This window comes from Chelonoidis abingdonii, chromosome 10, assembly GCF_003597395.2.
Source record: "Chelonoidis abingdonii isolate Lonesome George chromosome 10, CheloAbing_2.0, whole genome shotgun sequence".
Lineage (NCBI taxonomy): Eukaryota > Metazoa > Chordata > Testudines > Testudinidae > Chelonoidis > Chelonoidis abingdonii.
The window spans coordinates 78,464,566-78,485,871 of record NC_133778.1 but is presented as its reverse complement, the minus strand read 5'-3'; the positions used below and the strand labels follow the sequence as shown (position 1 = coordinate 78,485,871).

The window sequence follows — 21,306 nt, the reverse complement described above, 5'->3', positions numbered from 1 at the left end:
GTAGAAAGATCCCAGGGCCCACCAGCCTTCACCACCATCTTTCTCCCCACTCCAATGGCCTTTCTGCTGGCCAGTGTGGGCTAGCAGCTACGAGCCCATTAATGCAATGTCTCCATCAGCAAGGACCTTGCTACTTTAGCCACATGCCTGGCTCCCACTGGGAACAGAGCGGGAAGGGAGCGGGCATTAGATCCCTCTGTACGTTTAGCAGCCCAGTGCCTCCCACCCTAGGGCTTCCAGGCCGGCCCATCCTTCTGTCACTGGAAATTCATATAATCATAGACTATCAGGGTGGGAAGGGACCTCAGGAGGTATCTACTCCAACCCCCTGCTCAAAGCAGGACCAATTCCCAACTAAATCATCCTAGCCAGGGCTTTGTCAAGGCTGACCTAAAAACCTCTAAGGATGGAGATTCTACCACCTTCCTAGGTAACCCATTTCAGTGCTTCACCACCCTCCTAGTGAAATTTTTTTTCCTAATATCCAACCTAAAACTCCCCCACTGCAACTTGAGACCATTGCTCCTTGTTCTGTCATCTGCTACCACTGAGAACAGTCTAGATTCATCCTCTGCAGGGGCTTGTAATGGGGACCTGGATCCCAAGAAATAAATATATTATGTCCTGGCCTCGGAAAAAAACATGATAGTCACGGAACATAGCATTCTCTTGGCCAACACAAGCCACGTTTGTTCTTACTGCTGCTGGGTGTCAGCCTGTCGCTGCCTTTACCCCCAGTTAGGCCAACGTTTTCCAATGTAGGTGCCTGCAGTTAGACACCTGTGTCTGTATTTACGCAGCTAAATAAGCCAGAGTGCTGAATAACGTGCGGCTCCCGTTGACTCGAGTCAGGGCTGTAAGGTTTCCTCTTCTGTGGTAGTTAGGCCATGTATTTCGGTGCCTCAGTGGTAAGCACCCAAATATAAACATTTTTTAATTCGGTGATTTTCCGCCCTATGCACCAGTGGTAGGGCTAGGGCGGAAACCCAGGAGTCCTGACTCCCCATCAGCTGAACTCTCTCACTTAAACTGCTCCACTCTCAGAGGCAAGCTGCGAATCCTGGAGTGTCCTGACTGTCAGTCCCCAGCTTTAACCATCTGCCAGGCGGCCTCCAGAAATCCCTTTCCCTGATCTGCTAGTCCCAATCCTGCAGCACGTGTGACTCCTGGGGAAGCCAGCGGAAGTTTGGAGCCCTGGGCGGTGCATGCGCTGATGTACTGCATGGCAGGGGGACCCTGGCCCATGCACATCTTTACCTCAGGACGTGTGTCATGAAATCAGTCCCACGGTTCGTTATGGGGCAGAATGGCCCCCGAGGCAGCACTCACACAGCCCTGCAGTGGGGGGGTCGTTCTGTCCATTCCATCCCTGAATCTCTCCACCTTCCCCAGTTCCCCCCCCTTTCCCTGCCCCCCGTCTACTGTTAGCTAAGCGATTTTGAATGTCGTCTGTGAAAGGACTTTATGGGCTGGCGATGCGGGACTGGATGCCTTTGACCCGCGTCCAGCTCCGACATCTGCAGGAGACTTGCTAATTCCCCACCTGAGTAATCGTTTTGGCAGCGATTCTCGCTACTGCTGGAATCGCTCCCCCATTGCCTTCCTGGGGTTCTGTTTACAGCAACCTGGCATGGTGGTGGGCTTGGTCTGCCTGGGCCTTTAAAACATTCTGCAGATGCCGAAGCCGACCACTCCTCCCTTCTCTCCCCGGCCGACTGTTTGATCTCTTGCACCCATTCCTGGCACACCCACAGCACTGACCGGGCTCAGGTCTGCTCCTGCATCCCATCAGCTTCTGGCACTGCTGGAGCTCATCGTGTTCCTTAACTAGGTGGGGCAGGGCGGGCTGGACCCACGCCCCGGAGCTCTGCGTCCTGACTATTTGGGTGATCTCCCCACCCCATTCCAAGACCCATCCCTTCTGCTTGGCTGCACAGCGGAGTCAGCCACAGCCTCTCGTCAGGCCTGTTCTCACAGGGACCAGGCTTGGAAGTTACCTGGTGGAGCAGCAGGGTAGGAGGTGGCTGAGGAAGAGACGACGGGGATGATGGCTGCAGTGCGAAGGTCTTGGTTATGCTGCTAGTGGCAGCAGCGTCTTCCTAAGTGCCAGCCTCCCAGTGGGAGGTAGAGGTGGGCTGGGTCCGGGAGACAGCATGGGAGCGGGACAGAGTCTGTCAGGGAGCAGTGCACCAGCTGGGGCTGATCACAGCTTGCCTAAGGGCAGCCAGCAGCATGCATTAACCAGCATGGCAGTGGGCTGGGGGAGTGCAGGTCATGCTTCCTTTTCAGCTGCGGTGTGGGGCCCAAGAGGCCACAGGACAGCCAAAGCATGGAAGAGCTCTCCTATTGGCACCGAGCGGCTACCTGAGAGGTACAGCTCTGCCGCTGTATACTTGCGAGTGTAGACACAGCCTAAGGTTTAAGAACTCTCGTTGTCCCCTCTGCTCGCTTGGGCTCTGAGTCTGCTCCGTGATTTGAAGGCAGAGGAGTGCAGGATTGGCTGGTACTCTGGGAGGGGCGGTTCTCGGTAGCATGATTGGTGCAAGCGCAAGGGACGTTGGACATATCGAGTCTGTCTCCACTGCCGTTGGCGGTGGGCCTGCAGCGTGTGGAGATGTCTGCTGACTCCACTAACGGTAGCCGGGAAGCATCTGTAGCATGGGCCATACAAACCTGCCTGGGACCCTGTTCTGTGTACCTTAGCAGCCAGGCCATGCTGCTGTGTCTTCCCCGCTCTAGCGCAATCAAAGCTAGCTCGGGTCTGTCCCTGTGTGCTGCAGGCATAGCTCTGATTGCCGGGTAGACATACCCCTTATGATGATGGAGCAGGTGGCCAGACGCCCTCCTGGAATCACTCCCGCCCAACTGGCTCCTGAACTGGCTCACTGACAATAAGAGCTGGCCTGAATCTTTGGCAGAAACTCAACCCCCCAAATGTTCCCTGCCTTCCAAACTAACCCAGTTTGTCTGTTTCACATCCATGCCCTGGCTCCAGAAAGGGAAATGCTAAAGAACTGGGACAGAACCTGTTTTTCTGAGCTTCCCACAAGGTTCAGATAGATCAGAGCATTGAGGGGGCAGCATTGTCTAGTGGCTGCAGCATTGGACTGAGAGGCAGAAGAGCAAACTCTTGGTGTGACTTGACGCAAGACGCTTTACTTCCCAGCGCCTCAGTTTCCCCATCTGTTAAATGGGGACTGTCATTTTCACCTGTTCCCAGGGGTTGCTGTGAGCTTTGCTGCAGGAATGTTTGCCAAGCACTTTGGGATACCATTCTGAAGAGCAAATGTTTGCATCATCCATGCTTTGGGGTATTTTTCATAATTCAAACGCTGAATCTTCACCCTGATTTGGAGTGGCACGGGGCACGCAAACCGTAGTGTCGTGGGTGCTGGACACCATTCTGGAGTATGCCCCATCTGTGTTCTGCCATCACTGCAACAGGGCACAATGCCGGCAGGGCTTTCTCAGTGGGTAGGATGCCTTGCGCAGTCTCTTTCGTCGAGGAAAAGTAGGAAAAAATGGTTAATACCCAGTGAAAGTTATACCTTATTTTCACTGTCAAAGTTTCCTTGAAACTTAAACCTGCCTGAATAAGAGAGCGAGCGCGCATAAGAGCCCATCTGGCTGGAACTGTGCTTGGAAAGTGTCTTCCAGTGTGAAACCTGGCTGCTAAAATAACAGGAGGCTGAACTGCGTGCGCCTGCACAGCTTGTGAGAATGCCTTTGTATTTCAAACATCCAGAAGTTTGGGGAAAGATTTTCAAGGCCCTGAAACTGCCCTGTCCTGATGCTAGTTAAGCTGCGATGCATGTCCTGGTTTGAATAAAAAAGCCCCCTCTATCCATCTAGCTATCCATCCATCAATCCCCATACACCCCCTCTATCTATCCATCCCCATACACCCCCTCTATCTAGCTATCTCGACGGGCTAAGTTCTCATCCCTCCATTGGCTTCAGTGGGGTTCAATGGGGGTGAATTTGTTTGTGTCACTCAGTTAGCCACAGGCTCTGTTTAGCCCCCGTCCTTTTCATGTGATTGGTCCGCAGCCGGAGAAGCATGGATGTCCCTTGTGTGGTCCCGTTCGCAGAGAGCTGAGGCCCGGAGGGAATGGAAAAACCACCTCCCCTTTCAGGCTGTCTGGCTCTGGTCTCTGATTTTCCATCTCCCTCTCTTCATCCCCTGCCCCACCACTCTCTGCCCATTCACCTCTCCTCCCTTTCTCCACCTCCTTCCCTCTCTTCGCTGGCTCTGGGCGAGTGCTCTGTCTAGCGTCTGTGCGGTGCAGCCGCCCAGTGCTGTGCTGCTGGACTCGCAGCCTCCGTGATGTCATTCTAAAATCACATAGCTGCAGGATGAGAAATCCTTGGGATCCAACTGGCTGAAATTACAGACGGCGTTTTATCCCACGAGCCAGGAAACACCCCGCTCCAGTCCCTGACAGGCGGAGAGGCAGGGTAGAGACAGACAGAGCGGGGGCTGCCATCTCTCAGGAACTCTTAGAAAGCTTCGGCACTGAAGGAAAAGGGAGTGAACAGCGAGGGAAGGAAATTAACCCAGTTCCTCCTCTTCTGCTGGGTATTTTCCTTCCATCCAGCTGGTAAGTTCTGAGTCCTGGGCTGGGCTTTGCTTCCTCATGAATCTGACCCAATTTAGTTTGCAAGATGGGGAGACTGTAATTTGCTGGTTAATGACAGCCTAGAGCCAGGCAGGTCTCAGCACTTCCCCGCTGAGGGCAGGGACGGCTCCTTGGCACTGCTGAACCTCATAGCTGGGCAGACGATGAAACGGAAACGCTGTTGGGATTGAAGGGCAGGGGCTGAGTGAATGCCTGGAGCTCCTGTTGGGAACCCAGCCTGATTCCCGTGCTTCCCCGTCCTGTCGCAGAGCTGCGCGGTCCCCACCTGCCAGCTGGCCTAGCTGTCACTTCGGGGCTATGCATTTGGAGACGATCAGGGCTGGATTCCTAGTGGATGTAATTCAGCCCTGGAGTCAGTGGAGCTGTCCTGAGCTCAGGGCCCAGCGGGCAGAGGGACAGAGTTGATCACACTGTGGGTAGGACTCTCAGGATGGGGTGCAGAGCTTGCCCGAGCGTCAACCAAATCAAGTAGCCACATCCCCAGGCGATTCTAACTGCTCTCTTGTGCTGTCTTTCCCCTGCTCCGGCGATCTGCTGGCATAGACGCCAATTCGCTTGTTTCCCTTCATCTTGGGCAGCGGTTTATACTCTGCTGTGCCACACCTGCTTTGCACCAGCACCAAGTGCCTGGCCGGTGATTTGGGAAGCGTATATGAATGTGGCCGCCAGTGTCTGGAGGAAGTTGCCACTTTTTATATCGGCCACTCTCTCCTTTCCTACAATCTGTTGTTTGATTTCTCTCTGCTCAAAGGGGAAGGGACACGCTGGGGGATGAAGGCCAGAGAGCAGGGTAAAGCTGTTGGAGAATTGGTGAGTTGTGCTGTTGTGGTGTTCGGTTTAGATCAGTGCCTGGGTCCGTGGGATCAGATAGCACGGTAATGGGCGTGGGTTAGAGCAGAAAAGGGACTTCCTCTAGCAAAGCCCTGAGGTTTTGTTTGGATCCTTCTCCATCCTCTCTGCCTGAATCAATACAGGTGGATCGAACAAAAACATTCTCGTTGTGTCAGATACCTTTGAAAAATAAAAGCCGTTAAGCCAGTAAGCTAATGGTGGGTGCTTTGCATGCCATGGTGAGGATGCTGCTACCATCCCAGATGGTCTCGGGAAACAAGAGACAAATGAGGTGGGGCATTCTCATTGGATAGAGATTTGGACGGACTGTCCCTGGTTTGGCTTTGCACTTGTGTCTGACAACTGACCAGGGGAGCAGGTGCCCACTTGCTTCAAGCAGGAATTGGGATTCTGCCAGTTTTGCTGTGAATGTGGCGAATCTGCAACACGTCCCATCCTTGCCATCACTGCAGACAGAATCCTGATTTTTTTTTTTCATGGCAATAGAAGTGTTTGGTCATTTTTAACCCTGCTCCCTGCCCTGTCGGACCCAAAACGATGGTCTGGGTTCAGTCTCAGATAGGTTGCTAGTTCTGTGCCCTCCAAAGCGATCTGTAAGCCATGAGCTTGGGCTGTATCTGCTGCGCAGGGGTGCGTAAGTGGATTCAGGAGAGTTTTTCTGTCTCTCATCTCCATCCGCCTGTGAGCAAGTTGCTCTTGTGCAACCTTGCCTAGTGGCTAAAACACAGGAGCGGGTGTCAAGAGCTGGGAGTTATAGTCCCAGTTCCGACACCGACTCCTCGTGTGGCATGGGTGAGTCACTTAACCCGCCTGCAGCTGGTTGTTCTTACCTGCCTCATGGGCGTCTGCTGGGACCGAGCAGTGGGTGTTTCCAAACCATGGTGGAAAGGGCTAAATTTGGCTCTAACCACTCTGAGCCAGCCTAGCTTAACCAGTAGCAGAACTTGGGGCAGCTCCATGGAAACTGGAAGCTGGGGGTGAGCTCTTTGGGCTGTGACGCCTCTGTCCCCTGTTACTTTGGGATGGGTGGTGCTCGAACATCTTCCCTGCAGTTTGGAGCCCCACTGCCCGAGTGAGCTGACTGGGCCAGTTGCAGCGGAGCCTCGGCTCCTGTATTGCAGTGTAGACGTCCCCGAGGGCCTCCCGTTGGACAGCAACACGTGGACTTAGACCATCAGCTTGGCAAGGGCCTTGTGGGTAGGATTGCCAACCCTCCAGGACTGGCTTAGAGTCTCCAGGAATCAAAGATGACTCTTTAATTAAAGATTATGTCATGTGAGGAAATATCCAGGAATACATCCAACCAAAACTGGCAACCCTACTCGTGGGTCATATCGTCCCGTTTGTCAACGTATCAAGCTCCTGCTGTTTGTCCCCACGGCTTGGCCTCCCTGCTGGCTCATCACCTCCATCCTTCTCAAAGAGAATCTGGTCCAAAGGCCACCGTGGGACTTTGCTGGCCTCGTTTAGAGCTTTAAAAATCCCCCCCAGCCCCTGCCAGAAGCCCATTCTGCGAATGCTTTGGAGAAGCTTCTCCTGGCAGCAGGGCAGGTTCTGAACCAGGGTGCTAATTCAAGCTTCTTCCCTCTATTTTGTCCTGGGCCACATGCTCTATTTATTTGATATGGACATAGCCTGCCGGCGCGTTGTTCCTGCCTCCTTGTGGCTCGTGGCCAGCCTCCCAGGGTGCGCTTCAGCTATAACAACCCTAGTGTCGCTGATTGGCCTGCTTGTGCTTCGGCCCGAGGAGCACTGCTTAACTTGAATGGCAGCAAATAGCCTAGAGAATGCGGACCTGGCTGGTGGGGAGAGCCCGGGAGAGCTGATTTTTTGGTCTGGAAGAAGGCATTGCTCTGGGTCTCCCCTCTGCTGAGTCCAACCCTGGGTTCCCCGTGAGCTGTGACTACCCTGCCTGCGAGAGGGATGTTGGATCAGCATCCTCTCCCCAAAGCATGTCCGCAGGCAGGAGAAGGCTGGGCACTCTCCGGAGCTCTGGGCACTCAAATGACCTTGTTTGACAGTTCGCTTAGGAGCGGCTGTAGAGTAAGGCTGGGGACCGGCTGGTTTGGCGGAGGTGTACGGAGCCATTGAAAGCCACGCCGAGGCTGGGCATCTCTCCCTGGGAAAATCTTAATCATTCTTCCCGCCCCAAGATCTTAGACTCCTGGCACAGAATGACGTGTAACCCTGGATGTCCCCGGACCTGTTCAGTGGGCTGAGCTTGCTTTCGTCTGAACTTAACCCGGCTACGTCTGCACAAAACCCTACAAGAGACCGAAGGCGAAAAATGAATAATACTGTGTAGAATGTGTGTTATAGTAACAATTTGTAGCCTGATCCAAAGCCCATTGAAATTGAAAAAAGACTTCACCACGCTCGCCTTCATAGAATCCTAGAATATCAGGGTTGGAGGGGACCTCAGGAGGTATCTAGTCCAACCTTCTGCTCAAAGCAGGACCAACTCCAACTAAATCATCCCAGCCAGGACTTTGTCAAAAAGAGCCTTAAAAAGCTCTAAGGAAGAGATTCCACCACCTCCCTAAGGAACCCATTCCAGTGCTTCACCACCCTCCTAGTGAAATTGTGTTTCCTAATATCCAACCTAGACCTCCCACACTACAACTTGAGACCATTACTCCTTGTCCTGTCATCTGCCACCACTGAGAACAGTCTAGATCCATCCTCTTTGGAACCCCCTTTCAGGTAATTGAAGGCTGCTATCAAATCCCCCCTCACTCTTCTGTTCTGCAGACTAAATAACCCCAGTTCCCTCAGCCTCTCCTAATAAGTCATGTGCTCCAGCCCCCTAATCATCTTCGTTGCCCTCCACTGTACTCTTTCCATTTTTTCCACATCCTTCTTGTAGTGTGGGGCCCAAAACTGGACACAGTACTGCAGTTGAGACCTCACCAATGTTGAATAGAGGGGAATGATCATGTCCCTCGATTAACTGGCAATACCCCTACTTATACAAGTAGGATCAACCCCCTCCATCCATCAACACCCCCCCATCCCCATCCATCAACCCCCCCATGTCGAACTGTGTCTTCCTAGGTTTGTATGTCCCACTCTGTTGGTGGCATGTGCACTGTACAGAGAGGACTTTTTGCCATCCTTAATCAAGAAATAGTGTGCCCGCTGCCCATAGTGTTGCTGTGTGGGAGTTGCTGTGTGAGTGTCTGTGTCATCACACTTGTGTGCACAGGCAGACATCTGTCGTATGCATGTTGCTGTGTGTTTGCATGGCTTGCTGTGCACTGTTGCTGTGTTTGTGTGTGCATGTTGTTTGGGGGTTGTGGACTGGTATGTGCATTGCGCGGGTATTGCTCTGGGGTGTCAGGCTGCATGTGTGTGCGAGCACGCGCTACATGGTGGTTGTGCTCTGTGTGTGTGTCCATGTTGTGTGGAGGTTACAGTATTTGGACAGGAGCACAGGGGTTGGTTAGCCTCCCTCCTCTGGTACGCCTGGCTCTGTTGCGGAAGTGTTTGCCTGCAGATCAGAGCATTCTGATTTCACCCTGTCGCATCAAGCCATCTTCCGGCTGTGAGTCAGGCCTCTGGCTTGCGGCCAGAGAAGAGTCACTTTTTCCTCTAAAAAGAAAGAGTTTAATGTTGCCTCCATGGCCTTCCAGGAAACCTCACTGGGGATCTGGGAAAAGAAATGGAGAGAGTCCAACAGGGAGAGAGGGGGCTTTCGGCAGGAGGGCAGAGTGGGGAAATGGATGGCTTGCTCTGCTGTTCCATGCCACACTCGTAGTGCCAAGGCAGCGCTTTTGATAGGAGATGACATTCTCCTGGCACCCGGCCCATCTGAAGCAGCTCATGTTCCCCAACACCCTGCACTCACCCAGGGCAGCAGAGCCCCGGGCAGCCCTGGAGCAGAGAGCAGTTTAAAATTAAGGCTGGGGGACCAGTCTGGAAAAACCTGAGTCACCTGGAGGATGGCAGCTGGCCTTGCATTTTTGCAGAGCCCCAAGTGCCAGCATGAGGGACCAGGCTATGATCAGGCCCGGATGGGATCTGTAGAGCTGGGATGGGTTATAGGGCCCTCAAAAGGGTGAGGTCCAAAATGGCTGGTTGCTTCGCTTGGGTGTGAGGTCAGCCAGGGCTAACGGAGCATGATGGAGTCTCCTAAACTGACCAGCTGACTCAGCGTAGCCCCATGGCGAGGTGATGACGTCTGACTTACGGTGTCGACCCATCGCCGCTTCAGTCCAGCCCTGCCGGGGCTCAGTCATTGAGCGCAAGGTTCAGAATGGAGCAGGCTGATTCCTGCAGGCAGGGAGCCCGGGTCTTGTCCCGCAGTGGGACCACATTGGGCTTGTGACACTGTGTCGCGGTGGAAATGTCACAAGAGCAGTGTCCGGGACCACAAATGTCCCAGTCTAAAATGCTGCTGGGTGGGCTGGCCCCAGAAGAGGCTCGGATTCTCTGGGGAGGAGCAAGGGAGGGAGAGCTCCATTAAATGGATTTAAAACTGGCTAACTGACAGGTCTCCAAATGAAACTGTTAAAGGGGAACCATCTTCAAGCTGGTGCGTGTCCAGTGAGCGCTGAGACCCAGTGCCCCGCGGGGCTAAAGCCAGGAGCCCTGACCCCCAGCGCTTCAGGGGGCAGAAACCCTGAGCCCCCCACCTTGCAGGGCTAAATCTCCGAGTCCCCCTGCCCTGTACGGCTAAAGCCAGGATCCTGGAGCCCCGGTCCCCAGCGGCAGCCTGGAGCCCCATAGGGCTGAAGCACCAAGCCCCTGCCCAGTGGTTGAAGTCTGGGGCCTCCAGCCCCTGCCCCATGGGGCAGAAGCCCCAAGCCCTCAGGCCTGTGGGGAAGAAGCCCCCATCTCCGCAAGGCTGAAGCCTGAACTCCCATCCAGTGGCTAGAGACCCAAGTCTCCCCCTCCCTGAGCACCCCGCCCTGCATGTCTGAAACCCAAGCCCCTCGTGGCCCCCCTGCTTGGCCCTGGAATTTTTATAGCATATTGTGTGGGGCTCAGAAAGAAAAACCCTGAGAACCCCTGACCTAGCAGACAAATATTCCGTGGCTGGAAATTGAAGCTAGACAAATCCAGACTTTAAATAAGGCATAAATGTTACCAGTGAGAGTAATTAACTACTGGTAAGTTTACCACGGGGTCTGGTGGATTTACCATCACTGGCTATTTTGAAATCAAGGTTGGATTTTAAACAACCACTTTCATCTGAGCTAGAGCTCAGGGGAGTTCTCTGGCCTGTGTTATCCAGGAGGTCAGACGAAATGATCACAACAGTCCTTTCTGGCCTGGAATTGAAGAAGCCAGCCAGCCATCCCCCTGGTTTGTGTGAGATGTTCTGGAGCGGCCTTCCCAGGGGAGCAGTGGTGGCTGGCTTCAAGACTGAGTGCGAGAAGTGTACGGAGACACTGCCTGCAATGGCATGTAGCCGATCTTCGACTGCTACCCGCAGATATCCCCAATGGCCAGTGATGGGACATTCGCTGGGGAGGGGTATGAGTTACTACAGAGAGTTGTTTCCCAGGTGTCTGGCTGCTGGGTCTTGCCCACATGCTCAGGGTCTGACTGATCACCATATTCGGGGTTGGGAAAGAATTTCCCCCTGGGTCTGATTGGCAGAGACCCTGTGGGGACTTGCCTTCCTCTGCAGCGTGAGGCGTGGGTCACTTGCAGATTTAACCGGTGGGTTCTCTGTAACTCGAAGTCGTTGAGACTTCAGTAACTCAGCCAGAACTCAGGGGTCTGTTGCAGGAATGGGTGGGTGAGGTTCTGTGGCTTGCAATGTGCAGGAGGTCAAGGGGTCTGGAGCTCCTTTCCAGAGTCACGCAGGGCCATACGCCTCACACAGCCCAGGATCCAGTTTCAGCCTTGCGGGAGAGCTCACATTAACGCTGTATCGATCCAGCCTGCAAAGCATCCTGTGCTTTCAGTGCAGTGAAAGCAGGTTTCCAGTAACGTCTCAGTAGACGCCGTCTCCTCTGGCCACGTTAGCCACAGAGGACACAGCGCTGGCGTCTCTGCAGGAGAGCGGTGGGAACGTGGTGTGTATTTCATGGGCAGGCTGAGTGCTTGGGAGACGGCTGACAGGGCCCTTAGCTCAGCGTTTGAGCGTTGAAGCCATTTGTGCTTAATGGGAGCCATTAGCTTTCTCTCCCGCCCCGTGCAAACCATTGATCTCCTTTGTTCTCTTCTCCCCATGCAGAGCTCGGGCACACTCAGGGGCCGCTGGATGGGAGCCTCTACGCCAAAGTGAAGAAGAAAGACTCCCTCCACGGTAGCACCGGAGCCGTCAACGCCGGCCGCGCCCCCCTCTCTGCGACGCCCAACCACCTCGAGCACACGCTCTCCGTCAGCAGCGACTCGGGCAACTCCACCGCTACCGACAAGACCGACGAGCAGGCGGTGCCTGGTGGTGGCCCCCCGGCGCTGACCCCCGAGGAGAAGCGAGAGCTCGAGCGCCTCTTGAGCGGCTTCGGCTTAGAGAGCGAAGCCCCCATGCACAACCGCCACCCAGGGGCGGTGCCGGCCGGCAGCTCCGCCCTCACGGGGCGCCACGTGGTGCCGGCCCAGGTGCACGTCAACGGGAGCGCCGGCACCCTGGTGGCCGAGCGGGAGACGGACATCCTGGACGACGACCTGCCCAACCAGGACGGGCACAGCGTCGGCAGCCTGGGCACCCTCTCCTCCTGCGACGGCACCACCAACGCCAGCGAGGTCGGCTACCAGGAGGTTCCCCGGATGGAGAGCCTCTCCTCCTTGCCCAACGGCCCGTCCAGCTTCGACGGCGCAGACAAGCTGCACAAGGAGGGGCTGTATGACTCGGAGCCGCTGATCAATGGGGGGTACCCGTACAGCAACCAGAACACACTGCGGAGCATGATGGGGCGACACCCCCAGCCCCTGCTGAGCCAGATCCGGCCCTCGATGTCTGCTCAGGAGAACCTGTCCGGCTACCGGCAGCAGCAAGCCGGCTTCCCTGAGCCCGGCTGGCTGCAGCCCCGGCCGCCAGCAGCCACACAGCCCTACCTGTACGGCTTTGACTCCAACGACATATTCCGCTCTCAGTCCTACCCAGCCACCGAGCCGGGCCTCCAGCTCCCCCAGGCGCCGGCACGGAGCTCCAGCAGCCGGGAGGCCGTGCAGAGGGGCCTCAACGCCTGGCAGCAGCAGGGCAGCAGCAGCGGCGGGAGCAGGCCACCCTCCCGCCAGCAAGACGGTGGCCTGGAAAGCCAAAGCCCTAGCGTCTCCAGTTCGAGCCCCCAACCCAGCCCCTTGCAGGTGGCCCCCCTTCCGAGCCACAGCATCCCTGAGTTCCCCCGGGTGGCCTCCCCGAAGGAGATCGAGCAGTCGATAGAAGCACTGAACATGCTCATGCTGGACCTGGACCCGTCTGTCTCGACACTGCACAAGTCCCAGAGCGTCCCAGTGGCCTCCACAGAGGACCAGCCCGGCCCGGTGGTCTCCTCTCTGTCTGCCCAGCCAGTGTTGGGCCTTCCTAGCCAGGTGGCCCCTCAGGTGACCCAGCCAAGACCCAGCAACGCCTTCGGAGCCATGCCGGCGAGTGTGTCCCACAACGCCATGGGCACTGCTGTCACCCAGCCCCCACCGGCTTCTGAACTGCTATCCAAAGCCTATCTGCCAGGACCGCCGGCCCAGGAAGGCCGGGGTGCTGGTGAGCCAGAGTACATGGGGCAGGATTTGGGGGTGTCCTACTCGCCCTACGGATATCAGAACCAGCAGCCGCCTGTGCCGCAGACAAGGAGCTACAGTCGCTCACCGGGAAGCTCCCCAACGTCTCCCATTCCTCCGGCAACAGCTTACAGCCCTGTGGGGCCTCAGCAGCCCCTGATCATGTCACCCCCTTCTCCCACAGCGACAGCCCAAGCCCAGATGCCCCCGAAGGGAGCGGAGCATCACCAAGAGCCTGCTAGACCCTCGGAAGAAGAGCCCTTGAACCTGGAAGGGCTGGTGGCCCACAGAGTAGCAGGTAAGAGGCTTTGATTTGTGGTGCCACCTCTGGCTGGCCGTCACCCCAGGGCCCGGCTGCATTTGCCCTAGACTGTTGGGTGAGGGTGGGTTATGGGAGCCCCTTCTGCAGAGAGCAGGCGGAGGGCCTGCGTGCCCAGCTCTTGCGGCTGGATCCACAAGCAGAATGGAGCCACGAATGCATCAACGAGGCTCCGACTGCGTGGAAGTCCCACTGGGATGGAGACGCCCGTGCCCCATGGCCCAGCCTGACTCCAAGCCTCCCTGGAAACCAGGCCCTCTGGGCACCTAACATACCAGGGGACTCCTCTCCATCCACACTCTTGGGAAGAGGCAGCCTGGCCCTGCTTCCTCAGTGAGCGGTGCCCAGGAGAGGAGAATCGAGGCCTGTCCCTGGGGATGGGGTCGGACCCGGGAAGAACACACGGGGGCCAGAGGGAGAAAGAGTTGGAAGTTGTGGGAAGGGCGATACAAAACACAGATGCACAGGACAGGAGAGAGCTCAGGGAAGAGTTAAGCATCCCACAGCCTGTTCCCAGAGGCCCCTCCCTGTGCAAACAGGGTCACGACTGGAGGCGACCTGTCTCCCACACGCCCCGTTGGCCAGGCGCCCTGCTGGTGAGGCGAGGGACAGTGTGAGCAGCACGGCTGAGCTCAGGGCTAGGGAGCGGACTTCTCAGTGGCTGCGTTAGTTACTCCGTGTGCCCAGCTGCATGGGAAAAAGAGCCTGGCAGCCTTTGGTGGGAGAGCCCGCTCTGGTGAGATGTCCAGTCTGGCTTCGCCTTCCCGACAGCTCTGCCTGGATCAGCGCTGGCATTTCTGGGAGCTTCTCCAAAGTGCCCTGCTGCCCTGTTGGCTGGCGGCTGGCGAGCGGTGGGGGCTGGGGCTGGCTCCAGGACTGGAGCGGCATGCAGAGGTGTGTCCTGGCTGCAGATGATGATCTCTTCCAGCTGTCCTCCTGCTCCCCTCTCTGCAGCCAAAGGAAAATTGCCCCTGTTTCCTGTGCGGGGAGCTGCTGGGAGCAGGAAGGAGGCAGGAGAAAAGCGGAGAGGCCAGTACCTTGTAAAAGCAGAGAACAGCACGTTAGCCCCACTGCACCATGGTGCTGGATTTTCAAACAGGTTCAAGGGCCAGGTTGTGGATGCTGATGTGGGAGGCCTAGCCATAGCTACCGCCCCTTGGTTGGAACAGACTCTGCTTTAGATACCCTGCAATAGCCGCTAGCCCCCAAAGGGGTCATCTTTTTATTGCATGCCTATCCCATAGAGCTGGAAGGGACCTTGAAAGGTCATTGGGTCCAGTCCCCTGCCTTCACAGCAGAACCAAGGTTGGTTCCCCCCCAATCCCTAAATGGCCCCCTCACATATTGAGCTCACAGCCCTGGGTTTAGCAGGACAATGCTCAAACCACTCAGCCAGGGGTAGGCAACCTATAGCGAATGTGCCAAAGGCAGCCCGTGAGCTGATTGTCAGTGGCACTCACACTGCTCTGGTTCTGGCCACCGGTCCAGGGAGTTCTGCATTTTAATTAAATTTTAAATAAACTTCTTAAACATTTTAAAAACCTTATTTACTTTACATACAACAATAGTTTAATTATATCTTATAGACTTATAGAAAGAGACCTAAAAACGTTAAAATGTATGACTGGCACGCGAAACCTTAAATCAGAGTGAATAAATGAAGACTTGGCACAGCACTTCTGAAAGGTTGCTGACCCCTGCACTGAGCTATCCCTTCCCCCTCATTGTGGGACCTTCCCACCTGTGCGAGGTGCTGTGCTTACATGGCCTCCATTGTCACAGGCTTTGAGTACCCCACAATCTTCAGGGTATTTATCCTCCCAACCCCCTGGGGTACAGAGACACCAAATGACTTGCCCAAGGCCACACAGAGAGTCTATAGCAGAGCAGGCAATTGAACCCTGGTCTCCCAGGCCCCAGGCGAGCAGCCTAGTCATTGTCCAAAGCCTGAGCACTAGGACTGCTGGCCTAGGGTCTGTTCTAGTAAGTTACAGTCTCTGCCCCATGCATCAGAGCCCTGGCTTTCCTTTCTTAGCCCTGCAGCCACAGGCACGGGAGGAGCTGTGATGTTCTGAGCACGCTGGTTCTGTTCTGAACAGGCAGGAGAATGGAAAGTGTCACACCCCTCTGAAGCACTTCGCGTAGACACGCCCCCTTGGATCTGTTGTCAAACTGTCCATTCAGCCTCGGAGCTTGGATCTGTGCTGGGGGAACAAACGAGATGACAGGGGGCATATTTAGAACCAGGTCTGTCATTGATCCTGATGCTTCAGGGCATATGACCCCCAATTGGGGTCAGGAGGTAATTTCCCCATGGGGTAGTGTGGCACTGTTAGATGCGGTGTAGGTCATTGACCAGTGGGACCATTCCAGCAAGGCATTTTTAGCATACACAGGGCACGTGGATGAAATAGCAAACTGGCCTCGTCTCTTTGGGACTCTGGTCGCCCCTGCCCTAACTTCAGAGCTCAGGCCCCAGCCTGGGAAGCAGGAAGCCAAGTCCCTCGTGGCCCAACGGGCCTGGGGAATAAAGCTTTGGCTTCTGGGCATGCACAGCGCCTGGCTCCATCAGCGCACGTTGGGGAATGAAGCAGCTGCCCTGCCTTCCTCTCTGTAATTGCGGCACAGGTTTTTCATTGCCCCTCCGTGGGAATGCCAGGGCCGCGATCCAGCCTGCAGTTCCAAGGCGTGGCGGGGTGGGATTTATTCCAGCCAGCATCTCGGCCTAGAAACACGAAGGGTGTTAGAGGGAGGGAACATCGCTCAGTTGCAAAACACCTCCCCCCCATGCACACCCAGGCTGAGTCGCTGCTCTCTGCAGAAGGAGGGAGCCAGGTCCTGGCAGGTTGGTGCTGGTGCCGATTGTGGGGAAAGCTGGCTGCTGGATTGGAGGGATCACGCCCTGAGCAATGGATTTGGCTTATCCCTGCTCAAGGACTCAGTGACTAACGCTTTAATGTCCTGAGAATACCCCTCCCCCTGAGGGCTGGCTCATTAGTTTGCGCATTGGATCCTAAATCCAGGCTTGTGAGTTCAGTCCTTGAGGGGGCCAGTTAGGGATCTGGGGCAAAATGTGTCAGGGATGGTACTTGGTGCTGCTGTGAAGGCAGGGGACTGGACTCAATGACCTTTCAAGGTCCCTTGCAGCTCTATGAAATAGGCTATCTCCATATTATTCTATATCCCACCTCAGGCTACAGGGAAATCATTGAGCAAAAACAGGTTATGAAGAGTTTTTTAAAAAACCAAAACCAACCCTGGCGTCTGTGATAATTTCTGCCCCTCATTACATCCCAGAGCCTGTCCCTGGCTGCTAAACGGATAGCGCATTCAAACCACTTCACTGGGCGCTGAAATGCAGCCACCTCTGATGTGGAGTGCGGTAGCTGCTTACCAGCGCCCAGGCACAGGGTGTCATAGGTTAGGACAGGAAAGGAGCCCGCAAACCATTTCTGGGAGTTGAAGCGGGAGGGTAATTTATGGGCCGCTTTGGCCAGGCCACCAGCGCTCAGACCCCAACTTCACGAAAACCACATTTTGAGGTGTTTAAAGGCTGCCTATGGTTAGGACTTGGTTGTTACGTGCCACCTCCAACAGCACCAGCCTGGGGCACTGAGTTTAGGACTGAGTCCCAGGGTGTTGAGTCACCCTGCGTCGGCCCAGATTCTTCTCTGATCCGAGTGCCGCCCGGGCCAGGTGCTGCTTGGTGGTGGGATGCAGTTCTCTGCCTGTCCGAGAAGGCGAGGGCCTGGGGCGAGGCTGGGGATGGGCTCACACTGGGAGCTGTCCCTGGAGCAGGGCCATATGTTGCAATTGGAGGGAAGAATAGCTCAGCACACAGTGCAGTGCGGCGTGTTTACATCAGGGGAGAACAAGGTGTCCTGAAAGCAGAGCTAGCAGCACGTGGCGTGAGGCGGGAGCTGTGGAGGCTGCGGGAAAGTAGTTAAGAGGTGACGCTGTTGGCACGGGGAGGGGGTTATTTATGGCCCTCGCTGCTATAAGTTGCCTGTTAGTCCCAAGGCAAGTATGTGGGGAATTTCACACAACATCCTCCTCCCTCGGACTTGCAATCATGACAACTCCAATTTCCTGCGGCTGGCTGGGGGTGCCACAGTGAGATTACACAGGTTTGGGGCTGGATTTCAGCAGCCCCCACCCAGAGAGACCCTGCTGCCTGCCAGCCCCAGAGCCTGGGGACCTGCAATGGACCCAGAAAGCACCTGCAGCGGCTGCATGAGCCGGCAGGGCTGCACCACAGACCCCTCAATGAGAGTTTGTTCATTACCGATGGGCTGATCCTCTAACGTCAGAACAGCCAGAGTGGGTCAGATCAAAGGTCCCTCCAGCCCAGTGTCCTGTCTGCTGACAGTGGCTGGTGCCAGGTGCCCCAGAGGGAATGAACAGACCAGGGAATCAGCAAGTGATCCATCCCCTGTCGCCCATTCCCAGATTCTGGCAAACAAAGGCTAGAGACACCACCCCTGCCCACCCCTCGCACCCAAAGCAGCTGATGCGCTGTGCCAGATTCTCCGCTGCCCTGTGTGGTCGTTTACATGAGGGGGTGTAAGATGCTCCAGTTCTCCACTTGCTGGCACCTGGGGGGCAGGTAGCATTTTAGACCTGCCGTATGCTCAGGCCGATTGGCTTTCTGACCTCTGTCCTGGCAGGCTGGACTCTGGGTAAGAGCCAGGCCCTTCCGCTGGTTCTCCAGCCCTTCAGTCCATTTCCCGGTTCTTCCTTAAGGAGCAATCTCAGCCCTCTCCCCATTGGGTCTATGCAGACACTTGCTGTTCCCTGCCCCACCCCTCCACCCTTCCAGTAACGCCTGTGGGCCTTGTGATTTCCTCGCTGAGCTTGGCCAAAGAGTGTGAGGTTTGCATGTGACACTGGAGGGGGAGCTCCCTCGGGAAGCTGGGTTCCCTCCCCGGGGTTGCGGGCAGGGATCGCTTGGATTGGCAGCACCACTCACCCAGGTGGCATAGCTGGGCCATGGCAGCCCTTGGTCAGATAACATACCATGCCCTCCAAGATCCCTCCAATCACACCTGCGGGGTCTGTTCCCAGCCTCATGCATGCAGCCACCTCTGGGCTGGGCCCCCCGCGTGTTTGCTGTTCGGCGTGTATTGAAAGGAGGCATTGGTCCATTTAATTCTTCACTGTTTTCCCAGAGAACAAAATTCAGCTGGTGCCCAGACACGGCGGTTGCTCCATTCACCAAGCCATCCCGACCCCTTTCCTTCCCTTCTGGGGTGAGAAAGACGGGTCCCTGTTCTGGGGCGGCAGGGACCTCCAGTGCGTGCAGTCCCCTGCTGCCCCCCCTGCTCCCAGTGTCTCTGGGCTCGGCCACCATTCAACTCAGGGTCCCAACTAATCTTTTCTCATGGTTTTTTTTTTTTTCCTGTCTCCATTGTGGTGTTTGTCCCGTCTGTCTCTCTCCATGGCGGACTGTGTCTCCTCCCTGGCTGACCTCCTCCCACTCCTGCGCTCCTTCCCCCCCTCCACCTCCCCTGTCAGAGTACAACGCCAAACTGCAGGGCATCCGGCAGAGCACGAAAGCTCCCCATCCTCCCGTGCACCAACAAAGATCCTTCTCCTTCGCTGGTTTGTTCCGTTCCTCCTTCCTCTTTCGCTCTGCTCCCCCCTGCTCTTCTGCATGCTGGATGGCTCCCCTCGGTCTCATGTGGCAGGGTTTGTTAGCACGCCCTGGTAGGGGGTGGGGGTCTAGTGCAGTGCGGCAGGATGGGCTGATCCCTACCATGGCCATGGCAGAGCCTTCCCGCCTGAAGCCCAGTCACTGGGAAATCCCAGCCTGACAGCGGTGCAGATGCCTTTAGCTGACACATGCCCTTTGGGACAGTCACAGGGAAATTCCCGTCTGTACCATGGTGCCTCACGGGACTGGATTCTGGGTAGATCTCTCCTCCCAGCTACAGTGCTCCTTGTTTTTTCCTTGGCTTTCAGGCTCTCTTTCCCTGCCTGGGTGTTTGACTGGCTTGAGAGGGATGCCAGGGGCGCTAGATTCGGTCCGTTCTCAGAGGGCAGCCCTGGAGCAGCTACAGGCACGCAGGAGGTCACTGGCAAAGGGAGACTTGCTTGCCCAGTTGCTGTGTGTGCATGGGGAGGGGCGGCACACAGAGGGTTAACTGTCCAAATCTAGGGGGGAAGCTGGTGAGGGGCTGTCACCAGCGTGGATTTATTCTGAGGTGGCAATGTATATAAAAGTGCTGCAGAAAGTCCAGCTTTGATCTTTTCTGCTGGATCTGGAAACAGGCACTGAAATCTCTCCAGGCTAACCCTGAACCCCACAAAGTCCACATGGTCCCATGCAGCCGTGTGTGTGTGTGTGTGTGTGTGCGCGCGCGCGCACGCGTGCACTCAGTGGTTCGTCTCTCAGTGAGTCGTTGTCGGGGCAAAGCCTCCAAAAGAGTTGTGATCCGCTGTCTGGAGCACACACACTCAGGGCTGCATGTCTTGCAGGGGGGCTATGCCACGGGGCCTTCTTTTAAAGCAGAACTTCCGAGTCCTCACTGCCGCATTGGAGAGGTTAAAGAATCCACCTCTGGCTGCTTGTTTGACTTCAGGCTCTGGCTGGGGAAGTAGCCTGCTTGATGTTGGATTCAGAGCAAACTGTTTCTCACTCATCTACCCTGGGATCCGTCCAGCTCCCTCTGGAACCAGTGGAAAGATCCAGTGGGGGTTGCGTCTGGCCCCTCGTGTGAGCAGAGCAGCTTGGAGAGGAGAATGATAGGAGGGGGTAGGTGGAGGGGAGGGAGACTGGATGGAGTTTGGGATGGGGTTCGCTATGAAGGATGCGCATGTTGCAATGGTGTCTGGTCTTCTGCTGTGTTGGGCTGAAGACTCGTGAATCTTCCGAGCTTGCAACACAAAGTGATTTGATTACATGTGCAGCTACCGCCGTGTCTGTTTCACTATGATAAATGGAACGATGCCATCAGCTGCTTCGGGCCTGAAATGGAACCTTGCTCTGGAATTGCTCGAACTGGGTAGGGCACCAGGGCAGAGAGATTAGCAGCCCAGGCGCGGAACCAGGCGAGGAAGCCGGCAGCTTGCTAAACAGCTAGGACGTGTGTAAGGTCAACCGTCCACGGACAGAGCAGTAACTCAGAGGGTGAAGTGGCAAGGGGAGGGGAGAGGCAAATGAAACAGGGATGGTATTCCTGTAGGGTGGCCATTCATCCTGTTTTGGCCAGGACAGTCCCTTTTTTAAGCCCTGACCCAGAGGTCCTGAGTTTTTTTGGCAAAAGAGGGCATTTGTCCTCTTTGTCTTGGTTGGCAAGAGCAAATGGAACAAATGCCCATTTTTATAAAAAAAAAAAAAAAGTGGGGGTGGGGTGCAGAGGACTGTGCAGGGGTGTGGGGGGTGAACAAAGATGCCAGCCCTATGCAGGGGAGCAGGTGAGGGCTGGGCTGGAGCTGGGGGGAGGAAGGGGTCCAGTGATAAGCGACTGATTTACATAAGCTAAGTATGACGAAGTGGGACTGTTCTTAATATTTCCTCTGAATACTGTGTGGGTGCCTCAGTTTCCCCTATGCATTTCTTAAGTCTCCAGTGTGCATAAATGGCCGACATGCTGTCTCCTGGCAACAAATGGCCAGGGTCCTTCCCCCCTCCAAGAGGATGGCTAAAGGTGAACAAAGAGATCAGGTGACCTCCTGGCTCAGGAAAGAGACAGAGGCCAGAGAGGAGGGGCTGGAGAGAGTTTCAGTTTGGGGCTGGCTGGGGACAGGAAGTGAGGGTAGACGGGGTTGTCTGGTTCGCTGGACCCCAGAATGGACCTGGCTGAGGGATCCTGTTCTCTG

The 21,306-nt window shown here is 55.8% G+C and overlaps 1 protein-coding gene across 14 annotated transcripts in view; it reads left to right on the top strand.

Annotated features, from left to right (window-relative positions):
• Window positions 1-21,306, top strand: part of TNS1 (tensin 1) — a 296,511-nt gene that overhangs the window by 212,392 nt on the left and 62,813 nt on the right. For 11 of the 14 annotated variants that reach the window (XM_032764412.2, XM_032764415.2, XM_032764413.2 and 8 more), the window contains 2 exons: window positions 11,680-13,464; window positions 19,000-19,086. In XM_032764412.2, coding sequence (XP_032620303.1) covers window positions 11,680-13,464; window positions 19,000-19,086 — 1,872 coding nt within the window. The remainder of the gene's footprint in view (window positions 1-11,679; window positions 13,465-18,999; window positions 19,087-21,306) is intronic. The other 3 variants (XM_075070329.1, XM_075070328.1, XM_032764414.2) reach the window with 1 other exon arrangement.